The 15,753-nt window shown below is 34.3% G+C and overlaps 1 protein-coding gene across 1 annotated transcript in view; it reads right to left on the reverse strand.

Annotated features, from left to right (window-relative positions):
• The window catches only part of LOC145436443 (uncharacterized), a 512,022-nt gene that overhangs the window by 3,145 nt on the left and 493,124 nt on the right, over positions 1-15,753 (reverse strand). Inside the window, exons 5-9 of the mRNA XM_080313791.1 lie at positions 13,796-13,894; positions 10,633-10,788; positions 1,859-1,939; positions 1,509-1,676; positions 247-442 (exon numbers count right to left, since the gene is read on the reverse strand). Coding sequence (XP_080169917.1) covers positions 247-442; positions 1,509-1,676; positions 1,859-1,939; positions 10,633-10,788; positions 13,796-13,894 — 700 coding nt within the window. The remainder of the gene's footprint in view (positions 1-246; positions 443-1,508; positions 1,677-1,858; positions 1,940-10,632; positions 10,789-13,795; positions 13,895-15,753) is intronic.

Raw genomic sequence — 15,753 nt, forward strand, 5'->3', positions numbered from 1 at the left:
TAAATATTAAATATAGGATATCGAATTACACTGCTATTCACTACTACCGAGCGTTATCAGGTAACCGTGATAATGACGCTACGTCACACCATAGCATGTCATCACCACAAGATTTCAAGTTGCGTTAGTAACGCATCGGGCATGTAACGTGAAATGAGCATTTCATGCAAAATGATCGCAAAACTTATATATATACGTAATATAACACCTCTACCTAATAGTATAACTAACCAAACCATGACTCACATTTTAAAACTTCCAACTCAGCATCGATATCATTTGCTATCTTCTGCGCTTTCTTCAAATCGTCTCCTTTCCACATATCGGCTTCATTCCGGTATATCAATGTTACTTTCTTCAAATTAGAGTTGTTGACGAGAGACGAAACGTCATCGACTGAAGCACGACCTCCAAAGTAGAATATGCATCTGATGCATTCGATCTGCGACGGGAGAATATTACTAATAATATTGTATATTATAACGATGCTTCTTGCTATTGCTAGCCTCTTCACCAGGGGCTATGATTTGTTACATGGCACTTTAGATCAGGGGTGGCCAACCTTTTTGCTGTTCACGGCCACATTTCGATTACTCATGTCGCCTACGGTTGCATTCCAGGACGGAGTCGTAATGAACTAACTTGATGCCAAATATCCATATTAAACTGCCCACGTCCATTTTCGGTGAACTCCGGAATACTCTATTTATACATATGGGCACACTCATTTCTGGAACCAATTGTGGTCGCACGAGCAGTGAATTTTTTTTCAGATTCGGGGATGAATTTTTTCATTAATATTAGTAGTTTCACATATTACTGCCAAACATTTCATTTTTCTTTTCTCAGCCCATGTGATCAGATTCACCGGTTGAGTTCATGGAGGTGGGCGTTTCCGAAAATCTCAGGCAAATCATAATTGATGATTGATCTTCTGGTGGGCCGATTGTTAGTAGGCACTTTGTTGCATCCTAACTGTTGTTATTCCACCTCCCGTCAGGATTGTCAGTATATAGTGGAAATATATTGAATTCGCCCAATAGTACCGGAATCAATTTTCTTTCGTGAGGAGCACACGATTCCAAGTTGGTATTTGTATATGGGACCTTCATTTTCATATGCTGTTCACATCTGTACTGCGGGGCTTCGATTGCAAAGCACGCTCTTATATTAAAATCGCGCAAAAAAAATTTCCATATTGATCACTATCGGTAGTCAATTTGTAAATTGAATATGCATGTTGAAGGTCACCAAAAAATTATAATTGAATTACGTGTCGAAGGCCGCACAAATTCCATTCTACGGCCTCAGGTTGGCCATCCCTGCTTTAGATAAACTTATTGATAAGAAGCACCAACTCCGCAACTGGGGTGGATATCTAGGACAAGAAAAATAACTTAATTCATGTGAAGGAGATTGGAGCTGACCGACAGGAATAAATAATAAACGTGCGTTGCTGGAATATGTACGTTGATTATCTGCAAATAACACCGGATCATAATTATTACCTTCTTTTGCTTGCAAGCTTCAACAATATTTCTGAATTCATCTTCTTCCCGGAAGTCGAACATTGCATGGATACTGCCAAAAGCGGAAATTTCTCTGGCACGGTTCAAATGTCTGTTGTAATCATCGACAGAAATGTGGCCATTCACAGCAATTTCCAAGACATCCATCTTAAATGCGAAAGACATTATGTTAAATCTTGAAACAAGATTCGGTAATTTGATTAAAGACAGTTATTCCCGGAAGTTAAGATTGACGCCTTAAGAATGATCAATTCCGATTCTCAAGATATAATGATAGGAAAATATAAATGCGTTTGAAAGCATTCTGAAAATCGAATGAGGAATCGTACTTGATACTTTTTCCGGGAAGTTTCAATTACCGACCAATCGATATCTTCTTCCTCCGTGCAATCGAGCAATATCTTGCTTATCTGAACACAATATTGACTTCATGAGATAAGATGACATCATCGTGACGTGATCATGTATTGAAATCGATATTCATGTATTTACAGTTTATTAGTGATTTGTTTCAATATTTGATTGTACACAATGCATACACTTCATTGGTTTTAGTCGCATTCCTGAGCATGAACTCTCGTTAAAATCAACTCGTGAATATTCTTTGTATTGTATAAAGTAGTGGTGGTCAAAGTAGTCGTCGGTGATACTCAAGTAAAAGTATTCAAGTACATTTCTACTCAAGTAATATTAGTGATATACTAGTAAGTAAAAAACAGAGTACTTCAGGGCAAAGAATTAAAACTGGAGTTGTACAGTTTTTTAAAATTAGATTAGAATTAGAATTGGAGCTACACAGTTTTTTTTCAAATAAGATTAGAATTAGAGCTATTCAGTTTTTTTTAAATAAAATCATAATTAGAGCTACACAGTACAAATAACATTAGGATTAGAATTAGAGCTACACAGATTTTTTTTCCAAATAAGATTAGAATCAGAGCTATTCATTTTTAAAAAAATAAAATTATAATTAGAGCTACACAGTTTTTTCCAAATAAGATTAGAATCAGAGCTATTCAGTTTTTTTTAAATAAAATTAAAATTAGAGCTACACAGTTTTTTCCAAATAAGATTAGAATAGGAGCTATTTAGTTTTTTTAAATAAAATTATAATTAGAGCTACACAGTACAAATAACATTAGGATTAGAATTAGAGCTACACAGTTTTTTTTTCCAAATAAGATTAGAATCAAAGCTATTCGGTTTTTTTCAAATAAAATTATAATTAGAGCTACACAGTACAAATAACATTAGGATTAGAATTAGAGCTACACAGTTTTTTCCAAATAAGATGAGAATCAGAGCTATTCAGTTTTTTAAAATAAAATTATAATTAGAGCTACACAGTTTTTCCAAATAAGATTAGAATCAGAGCTATTCAGTTTTTTTTAAATAAAATTATAATTAGGGCTACACAGTTTTTCCAAATAAGATTAGAATCAGAGCTATTCAGTTTTTTTTAAATAAAATTATAATTAGAGCTACACAGTACAAATAACATTAGGATTAGAATTAGAGCTACACAGTTTTTTTTTTCCAAATAAGATTAGAATCAGAGCTATTCAGTTTTTTAAAATAAAATTATAATTAGAGCTACACAGTTTTTCCAAATAAGATTAGAATCAGAGCTATTCAGTTTTTTTTAAATAAAATTATAATTAGAGCTACACAGTACAAATAACATTAGGATTAGAATTAGAGCTACACAGTTTTTTTTTCCAAATAAGATTAGAATCAAAGCTATTCGGTTTTTTTCAAATAAAATTATAATTAGAGCTACACAGTACAAATAACATTAGGATTAGAATTAGAGCTACACAGTTTTTTTTCCAAATAAGATTAGAATCAGAGCTATTGAGTGTTTTTAAATAAAATTATAATTAGGGCTACACAGTTTTTTCCAAATAAGATGAGAATCAGAGCTATTCAGGTTTTTAAAATAAAATTATAATTAGAGCTACACAGTTTTTCCAAATAAGATTAGAATCAGAGCTATTCAGTTTTTTTTAAATAAAATTATAATTAGAGCTACACAGTACAAATAACATTAGGATTAGAATTAGAGCTACACAGTTTTTTTTTCCAAATAAGATTAGAATCAAAGCTATTCGGTTTTTTTCAAATAAAATTATAATTAGAGCTACACAGTACAAATAACATTAGGATTAGAATTAGAGCTACACAGTTTTTTTTCCAAATAAGATTAGAATCAGAGCTATTGAGTGTTTTTAAATAAAATTATAATTAGGGCTACACAGTTTTTTCCAAATAAGATGAGAATCAGAGCTATTCAGGTTTTTAAAATAAAATTATAATTAGAGCTACACAGTACAAATAACATTAGGATTAGAATTAGAGCTACACAGTTTTTTTTCCAAATAAGATTAGAATCAGAGCTATTCATTTTTTTTAAAATAAAATTATAATTAGAGCTACACAGTTTTTTCCAAATAAGATTAGAATCAGAGCTATTCAGTTTTTAAAATAAAATTATAATTAGAGCTACACAGTTTTTTCCAATAAGATTAGAATCAGAGCTATTCATTTTTTTAAAATAAAATTATAATTAGAGCTACACAGTTTTTCCAAATAAGATTAGAATCAGAGCTATTCAGTTTGTTTTAAATAAAATTATAATTAGGGCTACACAGTTTTTTCCAAATAAGATGAGAATCAGAGCTATTCAGTTTTTTAAAATAAAATTATAATTAGAGCTACACAGTTTTTCCAAATAAGATTAGAATCAGAGCTATTCAGTTTTTTTTAAATAAAATTATAATTAGGGCTACACAGTTTTTCCAAATAAGATTAGAATCAGAGCTATTCAGTTTTTTTTAAATAAAATTATAATTAGAGCTACACAGTACAAATAACATTAGGATTAGAATTAGAGCTACACAGTTTTTTTTCCAAATAAGATTAGAATCAGAGCTATTGAGTGTTTTTAAATAAAATTATAATTAGGGCTACACAGTTTTTTCCAAATAAGATTAGAATCAGAGCTATTCAGTTTTTTTTAAATAAAATTATAATTAGGGCTACACAGTTTTTTCCAAATAAGATGAGAATCAGAGCTATTCAGTTTTTTAAAATAAAATTATAATTAGAGCTACACAGTTTTTCCAAATAAGATTAGAATCAGAGCTATTCAGTTTTTTTTAAATAAAATTATAATTAGGGCTACACAGTTTTTTCCAAATAAGATGAGAATCAGAGCTATTCAGTTTTTTAAAATAAAATTATAATTAGAGCTACACAGTTTTTCCAAATAAGATTAGAATCAGAGCTATTCAGTTTTTTTTAAATAAAATTATAATTAGAGCTACACAGTACAAATAACATTAGGATTATAATTAGAGCTACACAGATTTTTTTTCCAAATAAGATTAGAATCAGAGCTACACAGTTTTTTCCAAATAAGATTAGAATCAGAGCTACACAGTTTTTTCCAAATAAGATTAGAATCAGAGCTATTCAGTTTTTTTTAAATAAAATTATAATTAGAGCTACACAGTACAAATAACATTAGGATTAGAATTAGAGCTACACAGTTTTTTTTTTCCAAATAAGATTAGAATCAGAGCTATTGAGTGTTTTTAAATAAAATTATAATTAGGGCTACACAGTTTTTTCCAAATAAGATGAGAATCAGAGCTATTCATTTTTTTAAAATAAAATTATAATTAGAGCTACACAGTTTTTCCAAATAAGATTAGAATCAGAGCTATTCAGTTTTTTTTAAATAAAATTATAATTAGGGCTACACAGTTTTTTCCAAATAAGATGAGAATCAGAGCTATTCAGTTTTTTAAAATAAAATTATAATTAGAGCTACACAGTTTTTCCAAATAAGATTAGAATCAGAGCTATTCAGTTTTTTTTAAATAAAATTATAATTAGAGCTACACAGTACAAATAACATTAGGATTAGAATTAGAGCTACACATATTTTTTTTCCAAATAAGATTAGAATCAGAGCTACACAGTTTTTTCCAAATAAGATTAGAATCAGAGCTACACAGTTTTTTCCAAATAAGATTAGAATCAGAGCTATTCAGTTTTTTTTTAAATAAAATTATAATTAGAGCTACACAGTACAAATAACATTAGGATTAGAATTAGAGCTACACAGTTTTTTTTTTCCAAATAAGATTAGAATCAGAGCTATTGAGTGTTTTTAAATAAAATTATAATTAGGGCTACACAGTTTTTTCCAAATAAGATGAGAATCAGAGCTATTCAGTTTTTTAAAATAAAATTATAATTAGAGCTACACAGTTTTTCCAAATAAGATTAGAATCAGAGCTATTCAGTTTTTTTTAAATAAAATTATAATTAGAGCTACACAGTACAAATAACATTAGGATTAGAATTAGAGCTACACATATTTTTTTTCCAAATAAGATTAGAATCAGAGCTACACAGTTTTTTCCAAATAAGATTAGAATCAGAGCTATTCAGTTTTTTTTTAATAAAATTATAATTAGAGCTACACAGTACAAATAACATTAGGATTAGAATTTGAGCTACACAGTTTTTTTTTTCAAATAAGATTAGAATAGGAGCTATTCAGTTTTTTAAATAAAATTATAATTAGAGTTACACAGTTTTTTCCTAATAAGATTAGAATTAGAACTACACAGTTTTTTTCCATATCAGATTATAATTAGAGCTACAAAGTTTTTTTCAAATAAAATTATAATTAGAGCTACACAGTTTTTTTTCAAATAAGATTAGAATTAGAGTTACAGTTTTTTCCCAAACAAAATGATATTTAGAGTTACAGTTTTTTTTTCCAAAAAAGATTAGGATTAGAATAAAAGCTACATAGTTTTTTTTTCAAATAAAATTATAATTAGAGATACATCGTTTTTTTTTTTTAAATTAGATTAGAATTAGAATTAGAGCTACACAGTAGAGGTGTTCAAAAATGACCTTTTTTCAAATTCTATTGGCTATTTGATGAAACTGATAGTTTACCTAATTGAAGCCTGCACACCAAGTTTGGCCAATTATTTTTTCATTGATATAAAAATCTTTAAAAAAATTCAAAATTTTCTGTCCATCTCATGAGATTGTTCGGTTTTCTACAGAAACCATGTTCACCAAATTTGGCTCAATTCCAACCAGCGGAAGCGGAGTTATAGAGTATAAGTATATTGCCTGGACGCGCAATGGCTCAGACACTGACAAGACCGAGATGCTTAGGAAACGGCCCAGGGCGTCCTAGAGCGTTGTCAGGTATCGTGCGTAGCTCATATTGTTTAAAATAAAATGAAGTTAAGTTTACGATCATGATATTTCTTGTTATATTTGTACTACTTCAATATAATATTACTTCCGATGTGGCAACCATGCACATCGCCCATGTTAGTGAGCACAGCGTTTTACTAACATAAGGTTTTAAAATGCGGTTTCTCAACTGTGTGGCCTATTTTGTCTCGATATTGCATTCTTGCGGCCCGCGGCCTCTACGAATTTTGAAAAGTGGCAGCGACCCGTTTTGAGTTGTCGACTTCTGCACTATACAGTTCTCCTGAATGGCCGTACGGTGCACGCAATGCGATGGCGACTTGGCACCGGATCTCCCTGCAAAATGCCGCGGACAAATAGACATTTTCAGGAAAACAATAAACTGGATTAGAATTAGAATTAGAGCATAGAAGCATTACACAAATTAGAGTAGAATTAGATTACTGGCATTTCGCTCTAAATTAGTGAGATTAGACAACTAGAATTATCTAGTTGTCCAAGTCTGATGGTGAGTTACGATGTACTTCTACTTCTTAAAAGTACGAGGTTACTATCACAATTTTACACAAAAAGTAATGATTCAACCTACTTGTGACGTCATTCATCATTTTGCGTTAGTCGCGGACACGCATCTCGCAATTTAAAAGGCATCCAGCACCGATGAACTGGCGAATATTTGCGAACCGTCGACTAAAGATACTTTTGAAAACTATTTATTTCGAGTACCGTACTTATAACTAGGGCTGGGCACAATGATTAGAGAACTGAAATCTGAATCGAGTATCAATTTCAATGATTCGAGTCGAGTAGTAAAACACATTTTTTCGAACGCTGAAATTATACGCTCCTCGCCACTGAAAGTTAATTTATCAATGAGAATGATAGTTTCGATACTAATTTTCACTGTTGAAGCCTTGAAACCTGGATTGGCCGGTTCGTAGCCCATTTCCGAATTCATGATCATCCCACAACATTGTCACCAAGTGCAATGCAATCGGTATGGTCAAAAAATACCTAAGTATCTTTCATGTGATGGATAACAGGCATTATATTCTTTGCGGTCGCCTAAAAGGTACAGATTTCAACTTTGACATAGTAGATTTTGTTATGACGTCATAGCGAGTGATACTCGATTACTCGAAGCGCATTACGTGATTCAGAATCGAATAACTCAGATACTCGATCTTGCCCAGGCCAACTTATAAGATCTCACATTTTCCACTTTCACTTGAAGTAGTTTTATTAAGTCTTTTAAAGAGCCAGTTCTGATTGTAATCGCGTATAAATTCAACAAGTTGCTTCTACTTCTACTTGATTAGCAAGGCTGAGTACCTCGACCAGCTCTGCGTACACTCGATACTCGACTCGCAATATTGGAGACTAGGGGTGTGCATTTCATCGGCTTTGTTGTTAAATCGTCAGGTTACCTAAAAAAACGATGCGCACCAAATTTGACCCAATTCCAACCAGTAGGGGCCGAGGTCACTCAAATTGAAATTTCGGTCATTTCTGAAATAATGGTATTTACGGTGACCAATTTCGTCACACCGACATGACCCAAAATCGTGTTCCAGGTATGTCTGAAGTGGCAGGGATGTATTTTCCACTTGTTTTAATCTTGACAAGGGCATTTGGTTGGGTTTGGACAGGGTTGTATTGTAATGACTCGAGTCATGATTGGACTCGAGTCACAATTTTCTGATGACTCGACTTGACTCTTGTCATTTTGTCAAAATACGGAAATGAGTCGACTCGACTCGAGTAAATTTGTGTATTGACGCGACATGGACTAGAGTCATTGCGCATGACTCGAGCCAAGTCATATTACTCGAGACTCAGGCGGCCAAGACCGACATTTCATAGTAATTTCCAAGAATAGTCAAGTAACCACACTATTGGGATTTCGTCTTGGTACTGGTAGCCTTTCGGTACCTGAAAAAAGGGAGGAAAATTAGTATATTATAAATGCGAACCATTTGACTTGCGACCGGATTCCTTCTGACTTGGTTACAACCCTGGTTTCGGATGAAGACATCGCTAGTAAAAGAAAAAGATATGACACGGATTGCCTGAAAATTGGTCCACTTCATTGAAATCGACATGTTGAAACGATGGTGAGATAATTTTCAAATAGAGTACTTTACACACTGAAATTAATGACCACGAAAAGGAAATGAACTGACAAGAAGGTAAAATACAGGTAAATATATTCTCAAGTGATAGTCAAGTATATTCTGTCGGACCAATTTAGATTTCAAGACATCCATCCCAGTTATGCAAGGCGTACCGATGACTCTCTGCTTGATACAAAATTTTTACTCATAGCAAAGTCGCCATTCCCAAAATCTCATCCACAAAGACATCAGTTGCATTCCTCAGCAGCTCCGTGTTCAGATATTTCTCTGCTACTTGACATTGACTAATACAGGGCGTTAAAAATGGTGCTGATTGCAATTCAGAATGGGCTATGCCACTGAATCGTATTTATGAGTTGAAAAAAAAATTCTGATACTTCACATAACGTTGATACCAGAATTTCTTATGTGCTCGAAACTTTGCGAGATTCAAGGAAACCAAATGGTAACCCAATGAGCTTATAAAGCACATTAGTCATTTACTGGTCTTTCAATATCACCCGGGCCCCCTTGTCATACAGTAATGAAAAGCATTGGTGTTTTACCGCGATATATGGACACAATTCGATGGTAGTAACCGATATGGAGGATGACATGAAGAGAGGACGATAACTTTTGATAGGGAGAAGATCTGTCCCGATGCCCATTAGTCCTATAAGTCACCTGTGTTATAGTACTATAGAAGTGCTGCAGAGCAAATAATAAAATATCATATAATATCAAATCGTATCGTGAAGAAATCTACAATGGACCGACAAAGATTATAGATATTGACTATCACTTGAGAAATATATTTGCCAGTGTTTTACATGCTTATTGTCAGTTCTTGTCTTTTTCGTGGCCGTTAATTTCAGTGTGTAAAGTACTCTATTTGAAAATTTTCTCACCATCGTTTTAAGGTCTCTATTTCAATAAAGTGGACCAATTTCCACGTAATACGTGCCACATCGTTTTTTCGTTTACTGGCGATGTCTTCATCTAAATCCGACCATAGGCCCTTGTCAAGATCAAAACAAGTGGAAAATACATCCATGCTACTTCAGACATACCTTGAATACGATTTTTGGTCATGTCGGTGTGACGAAATTGGTCAGCGGAGATATCATTATTTAAAAAAATGACCAGAATTTCAATTTGAGTTACTTCGGCTTCTACTATTTGGAATTGAGTCAAATTTGGTATGAAACGTTTGTTTAGGTAACCTGACGATTTGACAACGAAGCCGATGAAATTTGAAAAAAAATATTTTTGAACGCCCCTATCGAGACGCAAGATGAGGGAGCATTGACAAAACAAATTTTGATTGAAAAATATGTCTTGATGAACTGTGCATCGTATATTTACTGAAAATATTAAATTAAATATTTTATATGTTTTTCCCAATAAATATAGTAAAACTTGAGATTCCGAAACACCATATCAACTCTACTTGAATTGCAACAGAAAGTCATTCCGTGCAGATCTGAAAAGAAATAGCGCATATGCACACGAAACACCCCGAATTATGCTTGATTCAGGCAAGCACAAGAAATCATTCTATTCCTGATATCTGTTATATAGTCAGACAATGATGACTTGATTACCTCCTTCCGGATAAAGTATGGATGAAAGTAGATGAAGAAAATATAAAAGAATCGGTTACCACGATTCAATGTTCAAGTTTGAACCAAACTTGAATCTATATATTTATGAGAAGAAAAATATCAGTAACTGACCTTTTCCAATTTGCAATCTGATAACTGCCGCAAATCATCCAGCTTGGCCAACAGTTGTCGTTGTTCGTCAAATTTGATAATTTCTGCATCGAAAAGTATCCCGAGAAATACCACGTCAGCTACGTAATCAATACGGTCGAAAGACAGAACAGATTTCTGTGAAAATGTTGTCAGTTACATCACATCCTACGTAGGCCTACGAGTCATTCTCAGAGATACGATCAATCATGAGAGAATATTGTCACTTCATATAGCCGCTGCGGGTGAGGCGATTGCAACTCATTATCAGAACATAGCTTGCAAAACGAGTCGTCTGAAATTGCGCACATGAACCACGCAACCGCTACATGAATTATATTGACTGAGACGTTAATAGAAATATCAGATCCATCCATATCTATTTTGCGCAAAGTGTCACCAAATTCTTGACTCTCTTTAAAAACAATCACTGAATTTCTCCGTCATGGTCTTTCTCTCTCTCTTATTGGAAGTTCATAATACTTCTACTATACGAACTGTAAATGGCGAAAAGTTAAGTTAGTGGATCACGAAATATGACAACGTACAAGTAGAAGTAGAGCCACAGAAAATTTGATTTACTTGAGTGAGTACTACAAGTAGAGGTAAATACTTGAGTACTTTGAAAAAGTTGAAGTTCCACCTCTGGATTTGAATTAATAGAATACTCCCAATCAACCTATCATTGTATCGCATGGTTATTTAAATTGAATAAAGTCGACTAAAGTTTGATAGGTGATTTGAATTTAGTGATATTAAATATCCGATTCCAAATCGTAGCCTTCTCTCGGGTATGACCTGATGATGATATTGTCAAGTGCTGCCTACGCCATAATAACGCTCATAATTACGTCATAAGCTACAGCCTGGCTACACTACACCGTGAATCCATTGCTGTATGTGACTATTATGTTGCTTTACAGCAGGGGTGGGCAAACTACAGCCCGCGGGCCGCATGCGGCACGCTACGCCGTTCTGTGCGGCCCGCAAGAGTCTCAAGAAACATTTCAAAAATTTTGATAAAATGCGTACTAAAAATCGAACTGATGCAGGGACTTGACTAACCTTTTCCTAGTATATTTCACCATGATAATTCTAAGACAGTGGTTTTCAAACCCCCCTGGAAGGCGTGAAAGCATCTGAAGGAGGGCGCGAAGCTGAGCACAACTGGGAAAAATGTTTGCTCTCCGTGCGATTTACATCCTATTCCTAGGTATTGATATGTATTTAGTATGAATTACAGAAGCGTAGAAGCGTGTTTGAAACTAACATGGTTATGATTAGGGCCATTTAAAGTCATTAAAGTCATATTTTTTTCTATGCATCAGTAAGTCGTGAAATCAATTTTAACGCAAAAATCGCATCCATATGGGGTATATTAAGAAAGTTATAAAGTCATATAAAGTCATATTTTCCTGGTTAGGTCATATTTGAGTTATAAAGTCATATTGTTGTATACTTTCAATAAAAAGTGCCAATAGAAGCAATTACGCACTAAGAAAGTAAGGCAATTTCTGATTGAACGAAGGCAAACTGTAAGGTTAGCCTACATGACATTACAGTCGCTGACCGATGAGGTCACACATTGTATTATGAGGTCACACATTGCATTGTGTTGCCACACAATCTGTTTTACTTCTGTGCACTGGAGTGGGACGTCATTTGAAGTTCAGAGACTTCCACAAGCGAAAGAAATAGTCAACTCGTGGGAAGCTGAAGGAGTTATTGTAAAGAGCGTCAAAGATTCATTGAATGATCCAAAGTTGACAAGTCAGTTAACAGAAATATGCCTCCACTACAACAAAATTTCAAACTTGATACTGAAAATGAGGCTCATGTTGATCTAAATGCCCTCGATTTCGGAAAGGATCCACTTGAGCTCAAAAATTACATTAAGAAGCGATTAGACAAAAACGATGTGAAACAAATTATGGAGCTACAATACAAAGACAAGACATTTCACCAGCGCCGTATGCAAAACTGCAGAAGTGTCAACCAACATCAGCGTCTGTGGAGCGCTCATTTTCCTTACTCAAGTCATTTTACGTCCAAATCGTAACTTTAAAGACTCCAACATTCCACACTACATGAAACTGTACTACAAAAGTGGTTTAAAATAAAAATGGATGTGTAATAATGTTATGTTGTTCATGTTTTACTCGTCAGTTCCATGAGTGACGTTGGTTTTATGTAAAAATACGCGATTTTCGCATAAAGTCATATAAAGTCATATTTTACCAGAAATAAAGTCATATAATTGATTTTTTAAGGTCATATAAAAATGGCCCTAGTTATGATGCTGTCAGCATTGTATGTCCTGGAACTGAGCCGAAAGTTGAATTACTAGGAATCGGGCCAACCGACTTTCATCTCTATAGTTTTGACAAATTGGTGATTGAGGTCCGCCAGCCTATCAAATCTCGCCACTATATCTTTCTGACGCGTGTACGATATCATCAAAGCAATATTTGGATTGTTTTGAATAAGCACATATATTGTCTCCATGTCCTCACTATATTGCGTTTTGGTCTATAATCCAAATTTTATCTAGTGCGGCCTGCGATTGAATTCAGATGTTGAATGCGGCCCGCGAGCTCAAAAGCTTGCCCACCCCTGCTTTAGCAGCTTTGTAATGAAGTCGGTGAAATAAACAGACATCTGATCATCAGCATGAGCCCCGTTAATATAAAATACTAAATTTTATTTTGTCTATGGCTCTGGAACCCCCAAAATTGCAGTTTTGCATTGTGACGGAGTTTGGCATTGTGACATTGCTGCTTGGTTCCCTGTTCCTGATCTGCAGTATCGTTTTGTCAGACAACATTGTTGCGTCACAATGCCAAACAACAACACAATGTAAAATATGAAGCAGATTTTGGGGGGTTCCAGTGCCATGGGCAAAATAGAATTTATATTTCCGTAATCGGTACAGCAGTTGCTTTCTATTGGTACCCGTTTAATCAAATTTTCCACTCGGCAAGTCGGTCAAAATTGACCTTAGATTGCCTTTGGCCAAAGGGAATGTATGACGTATCCCCAATGCAGTGAGCCGTTCAATCTCACTGTGTCCACACCATATATAGGTCACTATGGTGAATTGAACAAAGATCTGGTCATCATGATGTCATGATGTCATCATTCCAACCTTAATGGTAAAGTGACCGCTAACATCGTCAGTTATCTCGATGACATCTTCTCCGTTCTTCAAATCAAAACCCGATCCTTCTGAAGACAGCTTGACAACCTGAAAATTGTTAAGAAACTCGATTATTCCATCATCCACCGACACGGTACACTGATTTAACGAGAGAAATCGAGGAAAATTCTGCATAATAAGCCAAAAATCACACCGGTTAATACAGTCGACTTGTAACTAAACTGTAAGCACCACTAACGGTATTCCAGCATTTACACTAATTCACGAGACATTTTTGAGGGATTTTCGTCTTAATAATCGGCGCGCGAAATAGGACAGTTTGTGATTGTGAGCATGTATATAGGTAATTATATATATATAAAGGTAGTTCAAAAATAACTTTTTTTTTGGATCCCCAGGATTCACTGATTACATTGTTAGGTTGCCTAAAAAAAAAACCTGCGCACTAAATTTGGCTCAATTCCTACCAGTAGAGGGCGAGGCAGAGCCAGTTGAAAATAATTATTTTTAATAACATTTACTGTAATCCTCATGAAATTGTTGAGTTGTCTACGCAAACGATGCGAAACAAATTTGACGTAACTCCAACCCATTGAAGCCAAGTTATTTGAGTTTTTCATTAATAATTTTCGATTTTCCCACCGACAATGCAATTTTTGCAAATTTAAAACTTTCAACTGCAATAACTTCGCTTCTGCCGGTTGGAATGGAGCAAAAATTGTCATGCTTTGTTCTTTTAGGCAACTGAACAATTTTATGCAGGTGGCAGTAAAAGTTGAAAAATTTATTTTTCAATTTTGGTATAATAAATTCAGGATTTCAATTGGCTCTGCGTCGGCTTATACTGGTTGTAGTCGAGCCAAATTTGGTGCGCAGCGATTATTTAACGAACCTAACAATTTAATCAGTGAATCTCAGAAATCTGGAAAACAAGTTATTTTTGAACAATCCTAATGTACAAATGTTTATTGTATAATATTGTATGCATGAGCAGACCTGATATGGCATGATAGTGACTTCTACTATACTTTTACACTGTTATTATCGGCAAACAATTTGCGGATGCGATGTCAGAGCTCACTCTAGAATTGCCGTGCTCCCAGTAATGTTGCTTGTTACTAAGGTAGTCGGTGACCAAGTACTTCTACTTTTTGAAGTACACAAGTCGTTTTCGACTACTTCCAGTACTTACTCTAATATTTTGCTACTTCCACTTCTACTTCATATTAGTTTGCAACTTACATACTTTTCACTATTTACAGTTTGTGAATTAAATGATTATATTATTCCAATAGAGAGAGAGAATGAGACTAAAAAAATTTAGTGACGTTTTTTGTCGAGTATGAAAAATAATTCACATATCACAAAAGTTAAAAAAGTTCGGAATGTTCGTTGTGCTTCGAGCGAAATAGATATGGAGCGACAAAAATGTTTTCATGGAACTGTTGGTCAGTATCATTTAGGTAGGTTCATTTCATAACATACTTTCGCCTGTATGACACGTTTCATCACAGTCAATATGGCTCAGAAAAAATATTTTTTCTGAGCCAATCTCATCGTAATCTTGCATTCTAGCCGCACAGCGAGTGCTCAAACAGGGAAAAGGTGGTCCTTGACTTTTTAGCGCTAGACCGTTGAGCGTCAACCACCGTTGAAACCGCCTGAAACCTGTTTTAAATACTGTAGTTGAATTTCTCTCCATGCACGGTATCATTACAGTTGGTTTTTTAATTAATCTTAGTTCTTTTGTCCGAGACACACACGCATAGAAGTGTAATATTACGAAGTAAATTGAAACGTGAATGGCATTATACAATCTACCCTATTGTTGTTTCATGTAACAATCATCGCACAAATCAGTAATACGGTTTCTGATACAACTCCGTATCGCTTTTCGCCTCAACTACGGGTTTTATAATACTGCAGAGGGCATAATTCCATGACAT

Source organism: Botryllus schlosseri, chromosome 1, assembly GCF_051294905.1.
Source record: "Botryllus schlosseri isolate E-star chromosome 1, Bs_hap1, whole genome shotgun sequence".
In the NCBI taxonomy this organism is placed as follows: domain Eukaryota; kingdom Metazoa; phylum Chordata; class Ascidiacea; order Stolidobranchia; family Styelidae; genus Botryllus; species Botryllus schlosseri.